The 23,476-nt window shown below is 38.7% G+C and overlaps 1 protein-coding gene across 1 annotated transcript in view; it reads left to right on the top strand.

Moving 5' to 3' along the window:
- PLCG2 (phospholipase C gamma 2) overlaps positions 1-23,476 on the top strand; it is a 58,678-nt gene that overhangs the window by 33,100 nt on the left and 2,102 nt on the right. Inside the window, exons 13-31 of the mRNA XM_084270214.1 lie at positions 1,084-1,204; positions 1,925-2,093; positions 3,931-4,035; positions 4,238-4,327; positions 5,317-5,495; positions 6,236-6,436; positions 7,729-7,848; positions 9,127-9,307; positions 10,293-10,361; positions 11,570-11,679; positions 12,494-12,590; positions 13,181-13,247; positions 13,461-13,618; positions 16,197-16,299; positions 17,269-17,478; positions 18,065-18,210; positions 19,212-19,326; positions 19,809-19,976; positions 20,587-20,675. Coding sequence (XP_084126340.1) covers positions 1,084-1,204; positions 1,925-2,093; positions 3,931-4,035; positions 4,238-4,327; positions 5,317-5,495; positions 6,236-6,436; positions 7,729-7,848; positions 9,127-9,307; positions 10,293-10,361; positions 11,570-11,679; positions 12,494-12,590; positions 13,181-13,247; positions 13,461-13,618; positions 16,197-16,299; positions 17,269-17,478; positions 18,065-18,210; positions 19,212-19,326; positions 19,809-19,976; positions 20,587-20,675 — 2,498 coding nt within the window. The remainder of the gene's footprint in view (positions 1-1,083; positions 1,205-1,924; positions 2,094-3,930; positions 4,036-4,237; positions 4,328-5,316; positions 5,496-6,235; positions 6,437-7,728; positions 7,849-9,126; positions 9,308-10,292; positions 10,362-11,569; positions 11,680-12,493; positions 12,591-13,180; positions 13,248-13,460; positions 13,619-16,196; positions 16,300-17,268; positions 17,479-18,064; positions 18,211-19,211; positions 19,327-19,808; positions 19,977-20,586; positions 20,676-23,476) is intronic.

Here is a 23,476-nt window from a genome sequence, read left to right as displayed (position 1 = left end):
ATGGTACTCCCTGGCCAAGTCCCACAGCTATGTACTGAGCATGACGTATGGTATGGAATATCCCTTTGGACAGTTTGGGTCAGCTGTCCTGCCTGTTCTGTCCCTCACAGCTTCTGAAGACCTTTCATGGAAGGTTCATACCATACCTCCTTGCTGGCAGGGCCTGAGAAGCTGAAAAGTCCTTGGCTTAATTGTAAACACTGCCTAGCAGCAACTAAACCATTAGTGTGTTATCAAATTTTGTTCGTGCTAAATCCAGACCCAGCATTATACCAGCCACTAGGAAGAAAAACTATCCAAGTTGAATCCAGGACACCCGTTCACTTGCTCAGCTTCTTGTTCCCCTGGAATTTTAACAAGGTCATTTTAAATCTCACCTTACTGTGCACCGAAATTTCAGTCTTGGATCTATTATATGAAAGCATAGTGTTTAAACTGGAATTACTTGCATAGCACAGATAGATAGTTTAACTTCATTGGTAATGCAGACACATCTGAGGCACAGAGATTTTTGTAATTTGGTGCCATTTGTCAACCTGTTTAACTTGCTTCTAAATCACTTCATGTGTCTGCACATTTTTTCTCTGTGTATGCATCTTCATCCCTGTGTCTATCTTATTGAAAAGTTTGACTTTATTTCATGTAATGTCACCAGTTGCTTCGTAAAACTGGTTGCTACTGCCCATGAAATTTGGCTAATGCAAAATGTACCTCAATTTAGAATTTCAGGGTTAAAAATCAACAAAGTAGACAAGCTGTCAGCTTGCCACTTGTTGGAGTGTATTTATCCCCAGAATATCAGTGTAAATTAGTAGACTGACAGTATAGCTGTTTGAATTCCTTATTTCCAGATTCCCACGTGTTGGGAAAATTTTATATTGTATTTTATTTGTTTTGTTCCCACTTAAGTGAAATTAATTTTCTCTGAGAGAGATATAAATTAACCTAACAGAATACTTAATTAGAACATTAAAGTCTATGACTCGGTATGTTGAACACTGAAGATTTGGATGTATTCTTTCTACTTGAAATTTTTAAGTAACTGCTTTGTGTCTTCCGTTTTCCACTGATTGTCTTTCCTAGTGGATTGCTGGGATGGTCCTGATGGGAAGCCTATAATTTACCATGGATGGACACGGACAACAAAGATCAAATTTGATGACGTAGTACAGGCAATCAAAGAGCATGCCTTTGTTACATCTGAGTAAGCTTTGATTTACTTTTCCTTAAGCCTGTTTTTGTACACTTAGACCTTCCTGATCTTCTTTTCTCTGTGAACTATAACAAAAAGTTATAGGGAAATAATGACATTCCACAAGTCTTTGTTTTTGCTGAATGTGGGTCTTTAACAGCTTCAGGTTTTAGGAAAAGTTCTACTACATAACAATTTGGGGCTCAAGTAGGTAGTAAGTATCCTAAAGCCAGTCTCATCTCCTTGCCTGGGTCTTCTTTTATTAAACTGAAGTGTGAAACTTTAAATGCTGAATAGTATGTCTTAATTTAAAGAAAAATAAAATCCTGAGATGAAATTGCTGAGGGATGTGAAGGACAGCAAGAGATACCTCTGCAGGTATTGTAAGAAAAAGAAGATTGGGAAGAATGTGAACCGGCTACTGAATTTGACAGGGTACTTTGTGACTGGGGAAGGCAGAAGGAATCAATGGTTTCTCTGATGCTGTTTTAAATATTGGGGTGGGAATCAGGCCTTCCCAAAGAAGGGGTTTGGACTATGTGGCCTACAGAGATCCCTTCTGACCTTAACAATTCTATGATAGCACATCTCTTATTATTTGTTGTTCATTGATCATTTGTCTTCTTGTTGCTTTAAATATTTTCTTTCATCTGGGGGTGTGCTGTTTTCCCTGCCTTGACAGTTATAACAAAAAGAATCTGTCTTCATTTGCCTTTGCTTTCTCCATCAAAGGTACCCAGTCATTCTGTCGATTGAAGAGCACTGCAGCGTGGAGCAGCAGCGACACATGGCTAAAGTGTTCAAAGAGGTGTTTGGAGATCAGCTTTTAACGAAGCCTATTGAAGCCAGTGCAGATCAGCTGCCATCACCAACCCAGCTGAAAGAAAAAATTATCATCAAGGTAGGCTTGCTTTGTGTGCTTGTACATAGAATAGGAAAACAAGAGCAGGAAATACTACTTCTGGCTTCACAGCTTAGCTGTTAGTTTCTGTTGAGAGACAAGAAACCCCATGCTTGAACTATGTACTAGTAACATTTTGCAGTGTTACATGGAGCTCTGTAAGACTACATATTAAAGTGCTTGATGTTGGTTCTTTTTGCAATAAGTGTTGCTAGTTCAAGCACCAGATCAAATGTGATCTCTTTTCTGAAGGTCTTCCAGCTCCTGAAATGTCACTGCTAGATTTTGGCAAAGGTACAGCGCTGCAGATGCTTGTCATAGACTTATTAAACAAAATGGCATACTTAAAAATGATAAAAGTACGTTCTAAGAATAATAGAATGCGTTACTCACTACTGCTGTGCAGCAACATGAGGGAGATAACCAAAAGAAGACTTCTCAGATTGAAACTGCAGTAGAACTTTTCAAATAGTAAAATAAAGTTGAAAATCTGAGGGTTGCTCATGTTCTCTTTAGTAAAATAATAATTACTTTTGTCCATGCTTGTCCAGCTCTTGTAACAGTACACTATGCATTAACCTTCTGAACAGAAGGGTTGAGGGTAGATAGATACAAGCATACAGCTCTTGAATGTAAGACTGGAAATAATAGTGCCCCTCTATAAGGTGCAGAAGTTCTGTGCTTTTTCTTCCTGTCAAAGTGTTGTTACCTTGCAGAACATAGAGGAGAGCTGCACAGGCACATGAATAACATGACAGATCTGATTTAAAGGGAATTATGTATATTAATACAATTAGTTAGAATATTTATTTATTATGTTTAATTACTTTTAAATTACTGTAATTAAATAGGTGAATGATAAATAATTTTCCCATCCCTGGAAGTGTCCAAGGTCAGGTTGGATGTGACTTTGGGCAACCTGGGCTAGTGGAGGGTGTCTCTGCCCATGGCTGGGGGTTGGAACTAGATTGTCCCTTCCAACCCAAACCAGTCTGTGATTCTATGATTCAGTGATATGATAAACTGTTGTGAGACTGCACAAGAGAACATCCATGTCATGCTGTCCTGTGTACATGAACGCTAAAGAGTCTTTAAATAGATCATCACCTGCCAGTGAGCTAGTTCTGTTATTTGGCTTTTGTTTGGAAAATGTTGTCAGTAAGCAGTCAGAGCAACTCCTACTTTGGAGGCCTGTGGGATTTTTCAGAGAAGCCTGTCAAACTGGAATCTACCTAGAGCAGTCTGTGAAGAACTCAGTGTAGCTGAGAACTATTAGATATGAGACAATCCCATCATTAACCGCAGTGAAGTGTTTGATGTTACCCTTAGCCCCTTGAGTCACTGTTTTTTGTGAACGCTCTCAAGAAAGTAGAACTTATCCCCTCATTTTATAAAATGTTTCCCTTTTGCTCATTTTTCTTGTAGAAGAGTCAATTCCCCATTCTTTTTAACTCCTTATATTTTTGGTTTAGTTTGGTTTTTTGTTCCTTATATCCTGTTCTCTGCAGAGTTATTCTTGTTTTATCCTTATTTCTTCATATGTGTCACTTCATGTTTTCTGTTCTCTAAAGAATGGTGAGGTCTTATCAATCCAGTTGTTTCTTCATTGCTTGAATTATAACTCTAGTAAATTTTATTATAAGATTTAAATTTTAAAGGAAGAAATTCCAGCCCTGTTGCATAAAGCCTTGTGGAACATCTGCTGTTATGGTAATAACAGAAGAAAGCTGTGCAATGGAGGGGAATTCTTCAGTATTACTGAGTATGCTGAAATATTATGACTGCTTTTATATGTTTGTGTATGAATGTGGTGGGGGGTTTCTTTGTTTATTTTAAGCACAAGAAGCTGGGGCCAAAGGGAGACATTGATGTGAACTTGGAAGACAAGAAAGAAGAAAAAAAGCAGCAAGGAGAACTTTACATGTGGGACACAATAGAACAGGTATCATTTATGTGTTATTTGCTATAGTTTGTTCCTAGGTTGTGTAATGCTGAAAGTTTACAGGACTTCTCTCTAATATTGTTAGTTGAACAGTGAATGAAGGGAAGAAGGGATTTTGTTTATTGTTACAGCTTGTTTTGAAATTGTGGTTAGTGGGTTTCCCTCTGTTTCATTAATGATTTTCCTATCTCTCAACTTGTAGAAATGGACTCGGCACTACTGTGCTATTGCTGATGAAAAGCTTTCATTCAGTGATGATATAGAACAGAATGCTGATGAAGATTCATCAAAGGTAATGGATATATTTGTTTGTTTAAGTGTGCTCTTTTTATCCTCTCAGATTATTTCAGAATCTACAGATGTGTATTTTTTTATGCTGGTTTTGAAATTGCAGAGGATCCATGTCAGATAACAAATGTATCTGGAGATAGAAACTTATAAAAAGGATCTTTGCTAAGGTACTCCAGTTAACCCCTTTTTTATTAAAGTAACATTTTCCCTCAGCTAGTTAAAGACTTGCAAAGAGGAGTACAAAGACAGTGTAACAGAATTTTTGTCCTTAAATGCTAATGCACTGACAATCAAATCTTTATGTGCCTTTGGCTAAGTAGCATTGCTGTTCTCAAGCTAGACAGTATGACAGAGCAAGGTTTGTTGTGTTAGTAATACCCAGTGCCTGCTGTTCATTTCATGTTTGCAAAGTGTTTCTCACATGTGCATGTGTTACTTGGCTGTTGTGCACAGTAAAGCAGAAACATGCAGCTCAGTAAGGGTTGCAGTAGTGGTGATGTTCAGCATGGTTTCTTTTTCTGACCTTTTGGGATTCCATGTATGCTCTTTTATTGCTAACATGCGTGGCCATGGTTCAGAGATCGCTTTGCACAGGCAGAATGTTTTACCCATTCACCTAGATGACAATGTCAGTAAAATGATGTGTAAGGAAGAACATGGATGAATCCTGGGAAAAGCTGATTAGTACCTCTGAATTAGCGGTAGGGTGTTATGCCTTGAGAATGTAAATCTGTGATTTCATTGCTGCATTCTTGCACTTTCTGCTGAGTACATATTTGTATAAGACTGAAGCTGATCACTGCTCCAAAGTAACGGCTTGACTGGGGAGGAGCATCAAGGGTGACTATAAAGGTGACTGGTTTATTTGTAGAAGGAGAGTTCAGTGATATGAAGAGCTGAAATAATGAAATAGTGTATCAATAACAAGTGCTTTGTTTCAAACCCATAAAATTAGAAATGTACTATAAAAATTCTTGTTTTCTGGTCTAGGAGGTGAAACGTACTGAACTGCACTTAAAAGAGAAATGGTTCCATGGGAAAATGAAAGAGGGGAGAACAACTGCTGAGAGACTGCTCCAAGAATATTGTGCTGAAATGGGTGGCAAGGATGGGACATTCCTAGTTAGAGAAAGTGAGGCTTTCCCTGATGATTGCACCTTGTCATTCTGGTATGGTGATTGTCATAAAATTTTTTTGTGGGTTTTCTTTGTTTTATGGCATTGCATAAAAACGTGTGTATTTTTCAAGTATGCACTTAGAGCTGAGAGGAGATAAGAATAAGGGGTTGCCACAAGTACTGGAATTCTATTGATGGGATTGTGAAAGACTACATGCTAAATTAAACTTCAGTGTAGCATAGTGCATTTTGTCAGAGTTTGTTATTTCCTCAGTGAGCAGGCCAAAATTTGATCCTGAAACTTAAGGATAAATTACTATTTTCCACACTGAAAAGGTAGTCTCATGAGTGTACCCTTATTAGCAGAGATTGATCTTTTCAATGAAAGGATCCTCTAGAGGGCAAATAATAAGGAATTTTCATGGTTGGGTTGGGTTTTCTTTTTGGTAGTTTGTTTTGTTTTATTTTCTTCAGTTTGGGACATTATGAGGAATAGTGTATCAGGTGTATTCCTGACCCAGAGAGCTGTCAGAGCAAATTTTGCAGGGAGAAAGTGTATGCCAGATTTTAAAATATTGTGGGTTGAAAATTTTTATTTTTGGTCTTATAATCTTACATGTCAGTTTTTTTGTCACTGTTCTTACTTTGGGTGTTTTAAGAGATGACACAGATTTCTCACCCCTTGGCAAGCTCGCCAAGTAGTTAACCAGCAATAAGGTCAGGAAATGCTTCAGAAGAAGACAGCCTGTTATAAACTCTTTCTTTTCCTTATGTCCCTCTTAATTTCTTCAGGAGGTCAGGTAGAGTCCAACACTGCCGGATCCGTTCTTCAAGTGATGGGGACACTGTGAAATACTACCTGACAGATAACCTCACTTTTGATAGCATCTATGATCTCATTCAACACTACAAGGAGGCCCACTTGCGATGTGCTGAATTTGAGCTGCGTCTCACTGATGCTGTGCCTAATCCTAGCCCACACGAGACTAAAGAGTATGTACAGCAGAAGGCAAGCACAAGGGTTGTTATGTCAGTGTCCTTTGCATTGTTTTAGATGGACTTGGATTTTTGCATAGGAAATCCATGGGATTCAGGAGCATGTCTGAATGTTGCTTATCCACAGACATCATAGGAATAGGCTTCCCTGAAAGATGCTGATTAAGATCACTGACTTTCTGAGAACCTGGTACAACAGAGAGGAGTCATTCGGAAAGCAATGTGTACTAGCAGCAACTAGGAAAATCACTGAGAACTGTCATGCTGTGGAAGTGTGCCAGTTCCTTCTCTCTCTACTCAGTGTTGTACAACACCCAGTGGGTTGGATTACATATTTAATAGTTGGCTGTGGTCTGGCTACTAAGTGGTCATGGTCTGTGCTTTCTGGAAACTCTGTTACCAGGGCAGTGAGCCCAAACAGTTTTTCTAATCCCACCTTTCACCTCACCCTTGTCAGAGCTGGTTAGGCTGACTACGCCACATGCTGATAGGAAGGAGTACAGGCGGGTGTTTATTTCCAGCTGGTGTTAGTTTGATGTAGGTCCTGAGCAGAGCTTGCTCATGTTTGCTGGCAGAACACTGGGATTTCTGCCCTTTGTTCTGTTTTCTTTACAGTGAGAAAAAGTAAATATCCTTTGCATGTGAGATATTGATCTGTGACTAAAACCTCTTTCCCCAACTCCCTGGGAATCTGGGAGTCACTGACCACCCATAGATAACTTTGGAAGCCAGTGAGAGGGGAAGGTAGAGTTTAAGGTTTAAGCTTTTCTGTCTTTCTGTATAAAGTGGAGATGTACTGCCAGTATAAGCAAGTGGCCACACCTTCACTGAACACATATTTGATCCAAGAGGTCTGTCCTTACAACGAAAGATAAAATGAAGCTCTCAATAAAAGATCTCAAGTGCCTGGTGTTTTTCTTTTGTCTGTCTTTGGCTTATTTCTTAAATCAGCTATGTCAAAACAGGATGAACTACTGAAAACTGAATGGCAGACTAAAAGCTTGATCCAGTGGCTTTGTTTCAGGAAGAAATGTAGATCTACATTTTATCATTTCAGACAGACAAGGTGTTCTCACATGTACTTGGTGCTTTCATCCAAAATAAGATGCTGTGTTACAATGTTTTGTAATAGGCTGCTGTCATAGGTGGCAGGATTGGAAAAAATCTAATGCATAATTTTTCTTATAATGTTTGAAACTCTATTGTTAATAGTGCTGCCTGTTTTCTTTCTGAATGACATATGACAAGCTTTGTGATGCTTTGTCCGTTTTGATTTCTAACTGTTGTAGTTGGTACTACAGCAACTTGAGTCGGGGAGAGGCAGAAGACATGCTGATGAGAATTCCTCGAGATGGAGCCTTTCTGATTAGAAAGAGAGATGAGCCTGATTCATTTGCAATGACTTTCAGGTAAGAAAACACAGCTATGACTATGTTACTTAGTAGCCCAACAATGTTCTGCTTTTTCTTATTTAAAAATACTGTGGTCTTTTTAGACTCATAAAATTCTTGCTTTCAAACTTTGATTAATTATCATGGTTGGTACAGCACATTGATGTACAAGAATGTCTACAAGAGTTGTGACTGGAATAAACCTTTATGGTTTTATAAATAATATTTGGGCACCAACTGTCCCTTTCTTCCCATACAGAACTATGCATGGCCCTTCTTCACATCCTTGATACTCCTTACTACAGGGTGTTATTTTGCAGTTTTCTTTGATGCTGGTTCAGCAGTGTTTCTAGGTCCTTACCCCCTGGAAATCCTGCCCTGTTGTATAACTGGCCAAGAATGAAATGTCAAAATGAAATTGTTGGCTTTTCTTGCCAGGGAAAATATTTTTGAAATGGTGGTTGTTACAACATTAATAAAATGAGTAGAGTTCTAGTGTTCTCCATTGTGGCTTCAAATCAAATTCCATTTATTTGGAAATGTGTATTTCTGCAACATACAAAATTGCTTTGGAAAAACAAATACTTGTTTTCCTCTTATTTACATGCCTTACTGCATATTGACGATGTCCAGAATTCCCCAGTTCCCTGTGTACTTTGGTTTGAAGCTTTCTACTGTTTTCAAGGTGGATATTGAACTCTTGAGCAGCAGCATCTCAGTAAAAACATTTCATAGTGGGGAAAACAAGTAACAAAACTTCAGCAGCTTGGAAAGGATGCAGGGGTCTTCTGTGGGTGGGATGATTTTACTGTTATCAGTGCAAGCACAAACCTTGTGTTCAAGCATAAGAAAGATTTATTTCTTTCAGAATTTTTCCCTGTATTTATGGAAGTGAGTACAGGGAAGAGGCAGCTATTCATTTTGAGGGGAGTGTGTCTATTGCTTAGGGACAGCGTCAGATCATCATCATCAGATTCCAGAGGGACTCTCAGTCTGATCAGAAACATTTGTGTTAGTATGAAGAAGACAGAATGCCTATCTGTAGAGGAAAAAAAATAGGGAAATTGAATCTAAGGGAAAACATGGATTTATCCCAAGGCCCTGTAGGCTGCAGAAAAGTGGGAATGCCTTGTTGTGAATTTAATCAGGCAACTGGAATTCAATCTGAATGGAAGTGACTTTGGAAGAGGGAGAGATTATTTCACAGGGTTAAGATGCACAAAGCAGCTTTGGTCCAGCACTGGTGCTCTTGCTGGAAGTACTAGTGCCTTTACAGCACCTCCTCTTGTTTCACAGGGCGGAGGGGAAGGTGAAGCACTTCCGAATTCAGCAAGAAGGTCGTCATTTTGTGCTTGGAACCTCAGCCTATTTTGAGAGTTTAGTGGAGCTGGTGACATACTATGAGAAGCATCCGCTGTACAGGAAAATGAAGTTGCGTTACCCGGTGACTGAGGAGCTGCTGGAGCGCTACAGCATGGTAAGTGGTGCCAGTATGGAGTCCCAGATCTAGACCTGGGGGTGCTGGGTTTGGTTCTGGCAGTGCTAGATGACTTTAGGGGAGGTTAAGCAGGCAGTTTTCTTACTATGAAACTAAGATGGTTTTACTTACTTCTCTCCCAAAGGTTTTGAGATATTAAAGAATAGAGCTTCACCTTCAGTTACAGGTCAACCTTTGCCTTCCTCGTGATTTAGTTAGAAAAGCTGCTCTGTGAAATAGGGGATCGTTGCTCTGCTAAACTGAGGTTTTGATAATAGCCTTACCTGCAGTTGACCCTCTTTTTTGTTGCTGGAGTGGGCAGAGATCTTAAAATGGCCATGCAGATACCAACTGCTAAGCATTTCAGAAAAAAATAAATACTCTGCTGTGCTTCTTGCTCTGGATGAGCAATGGCATTTGCTTCACCACACTGGAGCCATCTCAGGAATGGGGTCTGACTACCTTCTGAGTTAAAAGTGAGAGGTTTTTCTGAAGGCTCACTCAGATAAGGATGAAGAAATCTACCCAAGAGATACTTGTCTCTGTCTATTGACTAAAGTAGGAGCCTAGATAATTAGCTTAGGATAGGGGACTGCTATCTTGATGGATGCGTTTCACAACAAGAGCGCTTTGTGGAGCTAACTGGCTTTTCAAAAGCCTGAGATGCTGTCTTCTGTTTTCAAATACATGTCTGTTAGAAGCTGCACGAAAAGCATGTCTGGCATGTTTGAGGAAATCAAAGTCTGGTTTTTTTTGTTTCTTCTGCTGAGGCTCAATAAACTGAGGCATAGACAGGTTAAATAACAAATTCACTCTCAGCTATCTTCAACTATAGAAGTAAGTGTAACATGGGTGTCTGGCCTCCCTCCTCTTCTGTCTGCCTGGGTATTGTCAGACAGGTGATTTCAGCAATGAATGTTCTATTAAGTACTCTTCCAATTTTTGATTCCCATACCTTAATTTTTTCCCTTTTTTCTGTTTTTAGGAAAAAGATATTAACTCCCTCTATGATGTCAAGATGTATGTGGAACCCAGTGAAATCAACCCTACAGTGGTATGCTTACAGAGAGATACTCACACTTACTGTAGGCTTCTGAAAATTATGAGACTTGTTGATTTCCTGTTAGCAGTAATGAAAACAATAATTGAATGTGATGGGCTGCTTGATTTATTAGAAACTGGACAGCAGAAATTTGAAGGGTGTGACTTTTTTCTAGCATCTCTTTAAAATTTGTACCCACATGTTTTCTTGTGTGCAAATACTGTGTCGCTTGATCCTAGTGGAATTTTGGGCACTTTTTGCTATTTTGTCTGTGGAGGCAATTTGATTTGGCATGGATGCTTATGCAGGTAGGCCTCCAAATTAAATAACCTGTGAGAAGATTCAATTTGAGAAGGCCAAATCTTCATGGAAAGAAAGTACAACATGTAAACTCCATGTGTGTCTGTGTGTTCATGAGCACTGTTGTTTGTATGTGCACAAACTCATTGCAGTTCCACTAGCAAACATGACCTGCATTTACCTCTAGCTGCAGAATTTATTTACGTGCTTTCTGTATAAAAAGAGTGTATTTGGTTTATTAATGAATTATTAGAGTTTGTGTTCTTGTAAGATATATATGCAATGTTTTAAAAACAAGTGGCACAGCAAACATCTACTTACCTCTAATTCTTGTTATGGCCTACTGACTTGTAAATTCTCATGAAAGCTCACTTGTCAATTTTGTGGCTAGAATTGTTTTTAGCCAATGAATTTGCATTGCTGCTGAAGAACTTGCATAGTAGTATATTCAAGATAGAGAAATGTTTGTCCTGCTAAAGCTGTTTGTCTTCATAAAGGAAATGTGACTAGCGGGATGGCTAATATAGTTTTGAAGTGGAGGCTTTGTAGGCATCTAAGCCTACAAACTCCCGACTGTATGTGAATACATGTACTGAAGACAGAGGATTGCAGAGGATTGCTAGTTCGCTGAGTGGTTTTCCTTTTTATTTTTTCTACAGTAATTACGTGTCAGCACCCAAAAAAATAGTTTTTATTTTATTTTTCCTTCTTTCCAAACTGATACTTGAAGAGTAGCAGTTGAGTAGCATCACTTGCTTCCACCAATAGATGTCAGTCTGGAACTTTAGTATTATGCTTTCTAAGCTTCATAACAAAAAAGGGATCCTATCCCTCTTTTTTTTTTTTTTTTTAAGATTGCATTATTGATCATTTTGTGACCCGTCCCCCTAGATGACCCCTTTGCTCTGTTTCTCTTAAAGCCTCAGAGAACAGTGAAAGCCTTGTATGACTACAGAGCCAAAAGAAGTGATGAATTGAGCTTCTCTCGAGGAGCTTTAATTCATAATGTCACAAAGGAAACTGGAGGCTGGTAAGGACAAAGATTCCTCATAGGAGAACTTCTGGTGACTTACTAGATGGAGGGAAAAAATTGAGCTTTGGGAAGCAGCTTTAAAAAACTTTGCCTATTGTCTGATCGCTTCTTATTAACCGTGGCTGTATAATTCTTAGTGCCAGTGTATTTAATAAAACCACCACCAAAACCCTGGCATCCTCAAGTCTTCTTTCATGTCTTTTCCATTTTTCTATCCTACAGCAATGTCCTCAGCCAGCAGAACCTCCATAGCCCAGTGTATCTAGTATTTTTTCTTTATTATATTCATCCTTCCTGACACTTGTGTATTCTGGAAAGTCATGTATCTGTTACCATTGCTGTCATTCCTCTGTTTCTTTCCTTGCTCTGCTAAGTATAACTTAGGAATCAGACCCACCTTTTAGTTATCTGTACACTCTTCTTTCATAAGAGGTTTTCTTTCTTAGCTGGCTTGTAAATTGCTTGGAAAGCTTGGGAATCTGATGTTTCCCTTTAGTTTCTGCAGGGTAATCAACCACATAATAGTATTTTTAATACTGGAGGGGGAAAAAGCCTCTTAAGTCATTAACTGCAGTTTACAGTAACTGTAATCCCTCTGAAATCATCTGATACTACAGTTAATGATCACTTTGTTAGAGCTTTTAGCTACTTCATCTCTTATATTTTGATGATAGCCAGCTAGGCAAGCTACTATGGGGTATTAATGACCAATTTCTTGAGAATTACTGCTTCATTAATGGCCTATTGAAGCTCATTTTATGTATATGTGTACATATACATGCACACACACACTTTTTCTTTTTAAATTCAGGTGGAAAGGGGATTACGGAGAAAAAGTCCAACACTATTTTCCATCTAATTATGTTGAAGACCTGTCATCTGATAACCCTTTTGAGCTTGAAAGCCAGGTGAGGATTAAGGTTTGTCCACCCTGTTTCCCTAGAAGATGATACCTACTGGAAGTTTGGTTTATAGAACTAGGACTCTGCATATTCTGTTTGAGAGAACACAGAACAGAGCAATGAATACATTCTTCAGTGTTCTCTGCTGCTGAATGTTTCTGTCAGGACATCCCTCAGAGAAAGCTCCTTAAGGAGATAGCTGATTTGGTGGTGGGGGGGGTTAGGAGATCATAATGGTTTCCTGATAATGAAAGTCTTACCAGGTGAGATTTTTCAGATAGTTTGGCTAAACAGTAATGGACCTGAAGCTTTTTAAATAGTTTGCCTGAAGCATTACTGCCTTAATATTTGCAAATAAGAAAACTATGAGTAAGAAGCTTCTCTGCTCTTTTTGACTTCTGCCACACTGTAGAGATTCTCATGTGTTTCTCAAAATAAGAAATTCTTGATACGAAAACAGGCTTTTAATATTATAGTGGGCATGCTTTTAGTGAAACTGAGATTAGATTTAATGGGGTGTGTATATAATTTGCCAGTGTCCTTTGCATAATCCCTCAAGAGAAGATTTAGGGTCATATTTAACTCATGTTTTTCAGATTATTGAGGACAATCCCTTGGGCTCTCTGTGTCGTGGCATACTGGTACTCAATACGTACAACGTTGGTATGTATTTTCTGGTGCTTACATGTGGACTCTTGAGCTTACTATGTTGAATAGCACTTTAATGTTTTTTTTAAAAGAAAAAAATGCCAACACCTCTGTGCATTAATATAGCTAATACAATTAATATGATGAAACTGTATTGTACTAACTATGGCACCTTAGAAGAACTGTTGAATTTTATTTTAAATTTCTTGCTACTGTGTTGTCTAACAGTGAAAATGCCACAAGGAAAACACAGAAAGCCTTTTGTCTTCATTCTGGAACCTAAGAATCCAGAAGATCCATGTGTTGAGTTTGCCACTGATAAAGTAGAAGAACTCTTTGAATGGTACCAAAGTATCCGTGAAATCACTTGGAAAACAACAGAAGAGGTATTAATAAAAATCTATCCACTGTTGGTTTTTATAATGTACTGCTACAGATTTACAATAGGATTTGTATTTACACTGCTAAATCTTGCTAATACCTGGTCCTTCAGTCTCTGGCATATTGCTGTTTGTCTGTTCATATGTTGATGCTGTGAATCTTGTTCCCTAAACTCTTGTGGGAATGCTATGTAAATCAGCATTTCATGTAAATTTATGTTAACGGGAGTTTTTCAGCAGAGTACTGTCTGTGTTGCACCTTGCACCTCAGTGGAAAAGTGTGTTTAGTAGTAAAAGGTAGATACCATTGCAATTTTATATCTGCTTACACTGGTTTTAGTTTAGTGTTAAGCAGAAGAAACTCAAGACACCGGACTGTTCTGTTCAGAGTTGGAAATCCAATAGTGAGAATGTGTGAAATCTGAGCTGCCTTTGCCTGAACTGTTCTGAATCCTGTTTACTATCTCTGCTTTCCAGTGAATGCCATGGCACTGATGGGGAATTGTTTGGCTAATACTATATTTATTTGTGTTTAATAGACACAATCTGGATTTGCCAGGTCTTCAATAGTAATATTTACAAATTTGTGCCTGAAGATTAAAGGATTCTGCCTAAGTTTAGCTTTTATGTCCCTCTACGAGTCCTGCCACTTAAAGACTTTCTTTTTTAGTATTTAAGAAATCTTTGACATCACCAAAACGCCCTTACAATGACTACATTTAAGTATACTCTTTCCTTTGTTGCTTTTATCTACTTTATATTGGTAAGTGGGTGATACGAGTGATGGAAAACGTGTTTGAGTATCATGTTGGCTCATGCTGTTTATCTGTCATCTGGAGTGGTCGTGCTCTGAGGGTCATCATAATCCTATTTATAGCAGGCAAGTTGGTGTCTCAAGCAGAGGACTGCAGATTCAGGAAGGAAAGAAGCAACAGGAGCTGTTGACCTATTGTTGGGGGGGGGAGAGATATGGTTCTTATGCCAGGCTTTCATTTAGAAATAAAAATGAGAAAAAGAGAAGCATGACCTAGAAGAAGTGCCTCTAAATGGAATGTTTTTTATGGTACATCAATGGCCCTTCAGGAGCTTGGCAGGTTTTTCTCCCTCTGTACAGTTAGAGAAGTATTAAACAGTCTGTGTTCAAAGATGCTTTAACACTCATTTCTGTCAATCAGGAGGCTTTTCTCACAGTGTGGCCTCTAGAAAGTTCACACGATAGACTGCTGCATGGGGAAGGGAAAAAGATGAGGAAAGGCCCTTTTAGCCAGTACAGTTTAGAAGGTGAATTTTGGGGAAGGAAAAATCACAGTAAGTCAACACTATGCTACAGTATGATACAGGTGTTTTAGGAGTTTATTTTTGGGCTGCATCTATTGTATACCAAACCAAAATCTAAGCTTCACCTATCTGGTAATCTGTGTTTAATATGGACACTTGCCACACTCCTAGGAACAGCTGTTCATTGCTAGCTCTCCTGCTTGGTTATCATTAGAGGGCTATGTCTAAACATGAGTTCATGGCATCTAAAAGTGTCCCTTTGCTATTTGGAGTTCTGATTACTGTTGAGCAATGTCTGGGAAACTGCGGTGGATCACTAAGTATGGTGAGGTTTGTACAGCTTTTTTCCCAAGGCTATTTCCAAGTCTAAATGCTTCTCTTAGACTTCAGTGTATAATCTCTAATTCAGTGAAACGTTCTGGAAACCCACGGCTCCCTAGCTCTGATTTTCATTCCTCTTCAGTTTGTCTTGTTGAGGGAATTCTTTTGGAAGACTTCCTAATTGCTGCTGCTTCATAACCTCTTGTACCAAAGCTAATCGCTGTTCAGCATGGGGCTCTTCTAACATGTTTTATCCTGTAATTGCTCCTTATGTCTGAAAAGCCTCCGGCCCAAATGTCTCCATTCAGGACAAGTCTTGCTGATTTCAGTAGTTCCCAGTTTGGTTGCAGGGACCATTATGCAGCTTCCACAGAACAGGTGCTTGCAAACATAGAAGTAGATAGTAAATTTATTACTAATGATGCCTATGTGATTGCATGTAGCTTTCCATATGTAACATTCTTGATTTGGTGCACAAATAGAAAACTACAGGGATGATGCTCTTAGGGTTTGAATTTAGCTGTTTGGAAGTTACTAACAATACATAATTGCTGCTAAGGATTGTAAATAAATAGAGGGACACTTTACTACCCATTGCATTTTTTCCACGTTTGCATTTTTATGAGGTATAGTTGAGAACATAACTAAAATTGAGCAGAGCCACATTAAAATAAAAAACAAAATCATTGCTTGGATTCTGAGTAGGACTGATCAAAGAAGCACTGAAACACATGCTTAAAAAACCCCAACACAACAAACCCCTCAGAAAATGCAACCCCATCTAAAACTCAAACCCACTTAATTATTCTGTTCTCTGAATCGGGTCTCAAAGTATGTTACATCTATGCAGGTGTCTAAAGTATTAAATAGGAATATAGGCAACACAGATGCATTGACTTGGTCATTTCATTAGAGTATACCCTGGAGTTACTGTACCATAATACTCAGTGTATCTGTAATCTAAAACTTTGTTAACATTTTACAGGAGAACAGGAGGAAGTATTGGGAAAAGAATCAATTGATTGCTATTGAATTATCTGATCTGGTAATCTACTGCAAGCCAACAAGCAAAACCAAGGATAATTTAGGTATTTTCTGTAACATTACATCTGAATTTTACCCTTTCTACTTACTTTACAGATGTTAGTTGAAATTTTAGAAATGAAGATAAAATCTAGTCTTTCTCTACTTGAAAACAAAGTTCTGCCTCATCCATGCAGTTTTCAGTGACACTTTGAATTGTATGCTAGGGAACTTGATGCTATTCAACTGTCACACAAACCTGTCGCAAATTTCTAACTAGTTAACTGGAGACACCCTCTTGTAGGTGTCTCTCATGGGGAAGCTCACTAGTTATGTATCAGTTGACTTTTCTGAGATGAAAACTCTGGCTAACATTTGTCATTTGTTTGTAAAAAAACCCTGCAAAGTAGATTTGCTCTTCATGATATAATTTCACTGTGAGAACCTGTTAGCCATTTACGTAAACTATTGGAGTGGTGTATGGTTCCATAATGTAAATGAGAGCTGGGGGTCTGCGTAAGTGCAGAATCTGACACTGAAAGACGTACTACTTATTCCAATTTGTTGTCATTACTGCTGGAGAAGCCAGCAAATGTGCCCTTTTTCTAGAAGTTTCCTTGCAAACGTTTTTAATAAGCTGTCAGTGTGGTTAAGACGTTATAATTATAGTCATTGTTTGAGGCATTGGCTAACCCTGGCTCACCCTTTCTTCTCCCCATTTAAACCCAGGAAAAGATGTCTCATTTAAATATGTGTTATAGTGGTCAGAAGTACATTATTAGCAATGATGAGATGAGAACATGACCATGGACTCTTATCTGCCCTGCTGCAAAGCATGTGGCAAGCAGGCAATTTTAACTTTCAGACTTGATGCTCAACCAATTTGCCATGTCTGCATGAAAACTGTGCCAATTATTGCATTAAAGGACAAAGAAAAACAAAGTGAAACAAAGCGTTAGTAGAAATGCCTTATAAATGTCGGCTCCTTTCTTCTTTTAGTAACCATTTTTTTTTTCCCTCCCTATCCTGTGTAGAAAATCCTGATTTCAAAGAAATCCGTTCTTTTGTGGAAACCAAGGCAGAGAGCATTGTTAAGCAAAAGCCAGTTGAGTTGTTGAAATACAACCTGAAGGGACTGACACGTGTCTATCCTAAAGGACAGAGGGTGGACTCCTCCAACTATGACCCATTTCGCCTCTGGCTTTGTGGCTCCCAGATGGTGGCTCTTAACTTTCAAACTCCAGGTAATATTCTCTTTGAAGGATCTAAGCTACCTTCATTTTCACCATAAACAAGCCCCTTTCTGTCTCCTCTGACATTGTAGTCACCTATTTATTTGTACTCCCAGCAAGAGGTATGTGCAAGAGCTAAAGTTTGGTTTTGAATGTGTGGATCACCTGATAGAGCTGGTCTCCAGAAATCAGTATCTGAAAGCCCTGTCTTTGAGCATTAACTAACCCCAAACTCTAAAAGGTTTATTTCACCTTGATCTCTGTGCTGAGCAAGCAGAGATACTGACAGTGAGTTTCAGGGGAATGGCAAGTTGTTCAACCACTGGGAAGGCTTGTGCTCCACTTCCTGGTAAGGGCCAGCTAACTTAGGACACACTAATAGGACACTGTGAATGGAGATGTGTTTATCGGGATTAAAATTGGTGAGAAATGGCCTGTGAGGTTTAGTTACTGAAAGGAACTGAGCCTTCCAACTTTCCATCTCGTTCTGATAAAGTGGTGACCAGAAAGAATTACAGAGAGGAGCCATTAGTCTGGTTCTTCCTTAGCTTTATTCAAATGGGGATCTTCTGTTATGACTGTTTAACTCTCTCCCTAGATAAATACATGCAATTGAACCATGCCTTGTTTTCACTTAATGGACGCACTGGCTATGTTCTGCAGCCAGAAAGCATGCGACATGAAGAGTATGACCCAATGCCAAATGACTCGAAGAGGAAATTGCAGATGATTATGACAGTGAGGGTAAATCTCTTTTGTAAATTATGTTTTTTACAAGCCATAAATATCTATACAACTAAAAATAAAGCTATTATGTCTCAGAGCAAGATCTGACAGATTGTCAAAATACTGTTTTTAAATGTCAGTGTGTTTGAGAATAAAACTAATTCCACTGGTTCCTGAAATGAAATACATATCTTTATCATGCTAATGAAGCACATGCTATAGGACTGAAAACACAATCCTGGCATAATTTTATATAATTGCTAATAAAAATTCCAAATGTACTAACTTGCATTTCCCATCTGATGACTTCTCAATAGAAAGGTCCTATTGGAGTGGTTAGCAGCAAACTAACTAGTTCAAAAATTTCCAGTGTGGAAAAAAGATATTTGTAAAGAAATATAGAAACTTAAGCAGAAAAAAACCCAAACTGATTCTCTCCTCCCCCCTTCATTACAGTTAGTACACTGTGACTTAATCAGAATGTCATTCTGATTTTTCATGGAGAGATGGGTTTCTCATTTGAAATAATTTAAAATTATGCCGTTTTCTTCTGTGCCAAGCAGAAATAGAACTTGTTTCTCTTCTCAGTTGCTATACAGTAAAAAATGTCCTTTAAAACTATGTTTTCTGAGAAAGAAACACATTAACTGCTTTTCACTACAGTGTAGAGAGAAGGTAAAGAGGGGCTGTGAATGTCAAGCAGGAACATCTTAAAGATGTAATAAAGACTGAGAAAGGGTAACAAAACGTATGTTACAGGCCTGGGCTGGAATGGCATACTGTGTGTAATGAATGTCACTATGAAATTCATTGGGTTACCCAAACAGTGGAAGATGTTATTGGTGCCACAGGTAGTATGTTTAATACATGCAAACAGCTCCAATATAGGGAATGTGTATTCTTACATGACCTTCTGGATTTCACCCTGCCCCCTGTGGCTCTGTAGGCTACCATCTGTGCAGACATAATGGTGCCAAGTTTCTTTGGAGGTGGTTTATAACTTATAGTTGCTTTTGCAGGTTTTAGGTGCTCGTCATCTCCCTAAACCTGGTAGAAGCATTGCTTGTCCCTTTGTAGAGGTAGAAATTTGTGGGGCTGAATATGATAACAACAAATTCAAGACAACAGTTGTGAGTGAGTATCTGCCGTTTTCTGTGTTGTAGGGATGTGGTTATGCTTCCAGTGCACTTAAATGATTTAGAGGATGGCCAAGCAGTCACACGTTATCTCAGTGTTCTGTAAATGACTGTACCTATTGGACCATTGTCCATTAGTCTTCTCAGTGCTTTTCATGCTTTGACTGATACAGAGGGTGAGGTTCATGAATGAGCAGTGAATTAGCTTTTTTAAACAAATACATGTCCAAGGAGGTTTTATATGTTGTAAGTATGAATAATAGCTTTTCTTCATGGATTTCCATCCCTGCCAATTTTCCTTCTATGTCCCCCTGCAAATAAACAAACACAAACCTTCTGAAGCAAGATTACAACAGGAGACAGATGGTAAATAGGATTTTTTGGCCTTTGTATTCCCAGAAAATGTCCTGGGATACATACCCATATGTGAATGAAGTGAAATTATTGCTTCATACTGCAAATGTTTCCTTTTTGTTACAGATGACAATGGCCTTAATCCAATTTGGGCACCCTGTCCAGAGCAAGTGAAATTTGAAATTTATGATCCAAATCTAGCGTTTCTGCGCTTCGTTGTTTATGAGGAGGATATGTTTAGTGACCCCAATTTCTTAGCACATGCCACTTTTCCCATCAAAGGAATCAAATCAGGTAAGATCAGGGTGTATGATAAGGAGCTAAGTCAGAAAGATGCTCAGCATTGCTGTATTATGACTTTTCTCTCAGTAGCAGCTACAGCATTCCAAAGGACAAGTGCTCGTTTTATCTGAGTTCCTTTAATCCATTGTTTATTATGATGGTGGGTGTGTAGTGTTTAAGTATTTAAAATAATCCTCTCACCCTCTTGAAATTCTGTTGTAAAAATTGAGATAGGAAAGCATTGTGTAGAATAACTTGCACTCTTACCACTTATTCGCATTTCAGCAGCATTGTGCTCTTGAGTAAAATCTGGGAAGATCCTCTTTCCATTTTGGTGTCAGTGCAATTATCTTAGATGTGGATGTATGTAGAGTAAGTGTTCTGCTTTCCACTGTTTCTGGCTTTAGCTTTCAAGAGCATATGAAATTGTGTGTTTCTCAATTCTGCCTTTCTTGTCATTTGCTTCCCTGTAACTATCTCAGCAAAGCCTGATCTCAGCTGGAGCATTTGAGCAATGAAGGATCTGTTAGCCTCCAGGCCTGTATGCATCACTTTTGTGACTGCAGATAACCATTTGCCTTGACTCTAATTGTCCTTTGTTTATGTTTTCCACCCTGCCCAGGTTTTAGATCAGTTCCTCTCAAGAATGGCTACAGTGAAGATATAGAGCTGGCCTCACTTCTGGTTCACTGTGAAATGCAACAAGTTCTGGTGAGAACTGCTGAGATTTTTGTGCACTTTGAATGTATGTTATCATTTTTGGGGGGAAACCAGGAAATGAGAGTTTAGTTTTCTGGTTTGTATCTGATGTTCTGTTGTCAGGCATTTCTTCTGTAGGTACTGGGGAAGACAAATAACACAAATTGAGTTACTCTCCCTCTGGGTGGACACTTTACACAGTTGCTGAAAGAAATAATGCACTAACAAAGCCTCATTACCTCCACTAGATTTTGCCCTAACAGCATGGTCATTGTCTTTCCCTGTTAGCTGACTGATGCCATGCAAAACTAGCTAAATTCAGCTTTGACTTTGAGAATAATCTTTTTAAGATCCTATATAGAAATAATCACTTTGGAAAGAGAAGTTAGTAATTTCTCCCAGTATTTCAGTAAAATAAACAGTCAGGTGAAAAACATATTCTGGTTACTACAGGAGTGCTAATCTGCTTCTTTGAAGCCTCTCTAAAACACATAATTGAGATACCAATAATGTTAAACATACAGGGGAAAAAATAATGATGCATCCTTGCTCATGAAACCAGGCATTAAAGTTGTTGATCTGTCAGCAGCACTTGTTGGTGTTCCAAAAGTGCTTGTGTATATGTTGATTTGCAACAGGGTTATACTCAGACTGTCTCTCATCTCAATACTATTTTGTGTAGTTAAGTACACTGACGTAGGTGCCATGTGATGAAAGATTAAAGATGCTTCTGAGAAATGGGTATGTCAAGGTGCTTTCCAGTACCCTTCAGATTCAGAAGAAAAAAAAAAAGTTCAACTTCTTATTTGTAGTCTTTTACAACCATTCAGGCTTAGGCTGCAGTTTGCACCAGTGTACATTATTTTTCCTGATTAAACCACCAACTTCTGCTAACTGTAAGTCATTATGTCTGTGGAGGTATTTGCACCTGCCGTTGCATACATTGAAATGGAAATTACTGAGTTCAGTCACACTCTTCCTCACAAAGGAGCAGCAGCCTTTTTCAAACACCCTTCGTTAAGGGTGTTACAAAGTCACCATATATGCAGGATGGAAAATTTGTGTAACGTCCAGGTTTGGCCGTTGTGGTAGGATCCTTCTGTTGACTGGCCAAGAGCCATGAGAGCAGGAGAGGGCTAGAAGCTGACACCAAGAGTATGTTTGTGTGTCTCTCTGTGTGTAAACAAAAGAGACCTATGTGCTTTGAAGATAACATTTAAAATGCTCATACTTCATGGCCACAAGTCTGATAGAGGAGACCTGATAAACTGCTATTTTTTGTCTTGCTGCCTTTGAGCAAACTGGCAGCAACTCACCGTTGCCTAATATGTTGAGCATGGACATCACTTGTAGATACAGTGCGAATTCCTCCTGCCATGGTTTCTCTTCAGAAATTCAGATCATTATTTGCCTGGGGCAGGAGTAGCTCTTAAAGTGTTGTTCATAGCAGCAGTATGTCTCCCAATCTGTCAGCACCGAGTCCTTTGACAGTAGCACATCTCACACTCTTGAAGCCCCTTCTGCTTGTTAAGCCAAATGAAGATGCAGCACACAGCTCTGTGTTTTTACAATGTCTGATGTCTCTGGGTGGTACTGTAGCAGCAGGAGAACTTTGAAAAATCTTCCCTTTTGTTTGGCACTCTGCAGCAAACCAAGACTTGCCACAGTTAATCAACTTCTAGAACTTTTGCCGTATCATTCAAGAAGCATCAGAAAAGATCAAGGCTGCCTCCATCTGTTCTTCTGCCCTTTCTTAAAAATTATGACCCTCCATAAAGTGATACAATTTAATAACAGGCCTGTTTATATACAGAGCCCATCTGCATGCTTTTGGAAATGAAACTCAAAATTATAAAGGGGAATTACAGATGGCTGCGAAATTTCTTAGGAATAGAGAAGCAAGAATATTGTAGATGTAAGCATGCACATTTGTGAATCATGTGGGGCCTGATGCACTTTCTGTTGGAGTTAACTGTTTTTTCTTGATATTGTAGGAATTGTACTATGCTGAGGTTGTTACATTTAGAAGCATGTCTTGTTTGCTTGAAAATTTATTCACTTGCTTCAGAAAGTGTCTGCATCTCTTCAGCTTTCTCTGATTACAGTCAGCATCGATGTTGTGTGTTTTTAACATAAAGATTGAGGTGGACATTCTTAAATGGGGTTTTAAAGTCTAGCTTTGTGGACACGTTTATTTTCAAACCCAAACAGTAGTGCATATGTATCTTGCTGATTATACCTGCATATTGCAAATTAGTAATTAGTAATCTGCTTTTCCCTTTGCAATTTGGGAATGCAGTTTCCTTCCCCTTTAAAAAAGAAAAAAGGGGGGGGGGGGGGGGTGGCAAAGAAAAGGGGAGAAGAAAAAGGCTTTTAAAACCATAATCAGTAGCATATCTCTGAGGCTGTTTCAGTTGCTTCAACCCATATCTGGGAGCTGTAGGAATGTGTTTCAGGAGGAAAAAGAAGGTTTAGGAAAGGATCTTGTTGCTCTAACTGAAACCCCTTGGATATGTTGCTGATCTGTCAATTTTTCTAGATCTGGAATGAGTGCAGAGAGAGGCATTCTTATTAGTATGCTGCCTCTGAAAACGTTTAGATTTATTACATTTATTGATTGCATATCTTTTTTGTAGGATGACTATCTTGTTTTGATGCTGATGTGAAAATTAAGACTTTAGTCCTACCAGTAGTATTCCCCACTAGTAACTCTGTAAAGGAGACAGCTTTACATCCAAAGTCTTTAAGTATTAAAATAATTTGAAGCCACAAAGGGAATCATGATGATTATTTTATGCTTGTGGAGTATTTTG

This window comes from Gallinula chloropus, assembly GCF_964237585.1.
Source record: "Gallinula chloropus genome assembly, chromosome: 13".
In the NCBI taxonomy this organism is placed as follows: domain Eukaryota; kingdom Metazoa; phylum Chordata; class Aves; order Gruiformes; family Rallidae; genus Gallinula; species Gallinula chloropus.
This window is presented reverse-complemented; position numbering and strand designations above follow the sequence as displayed.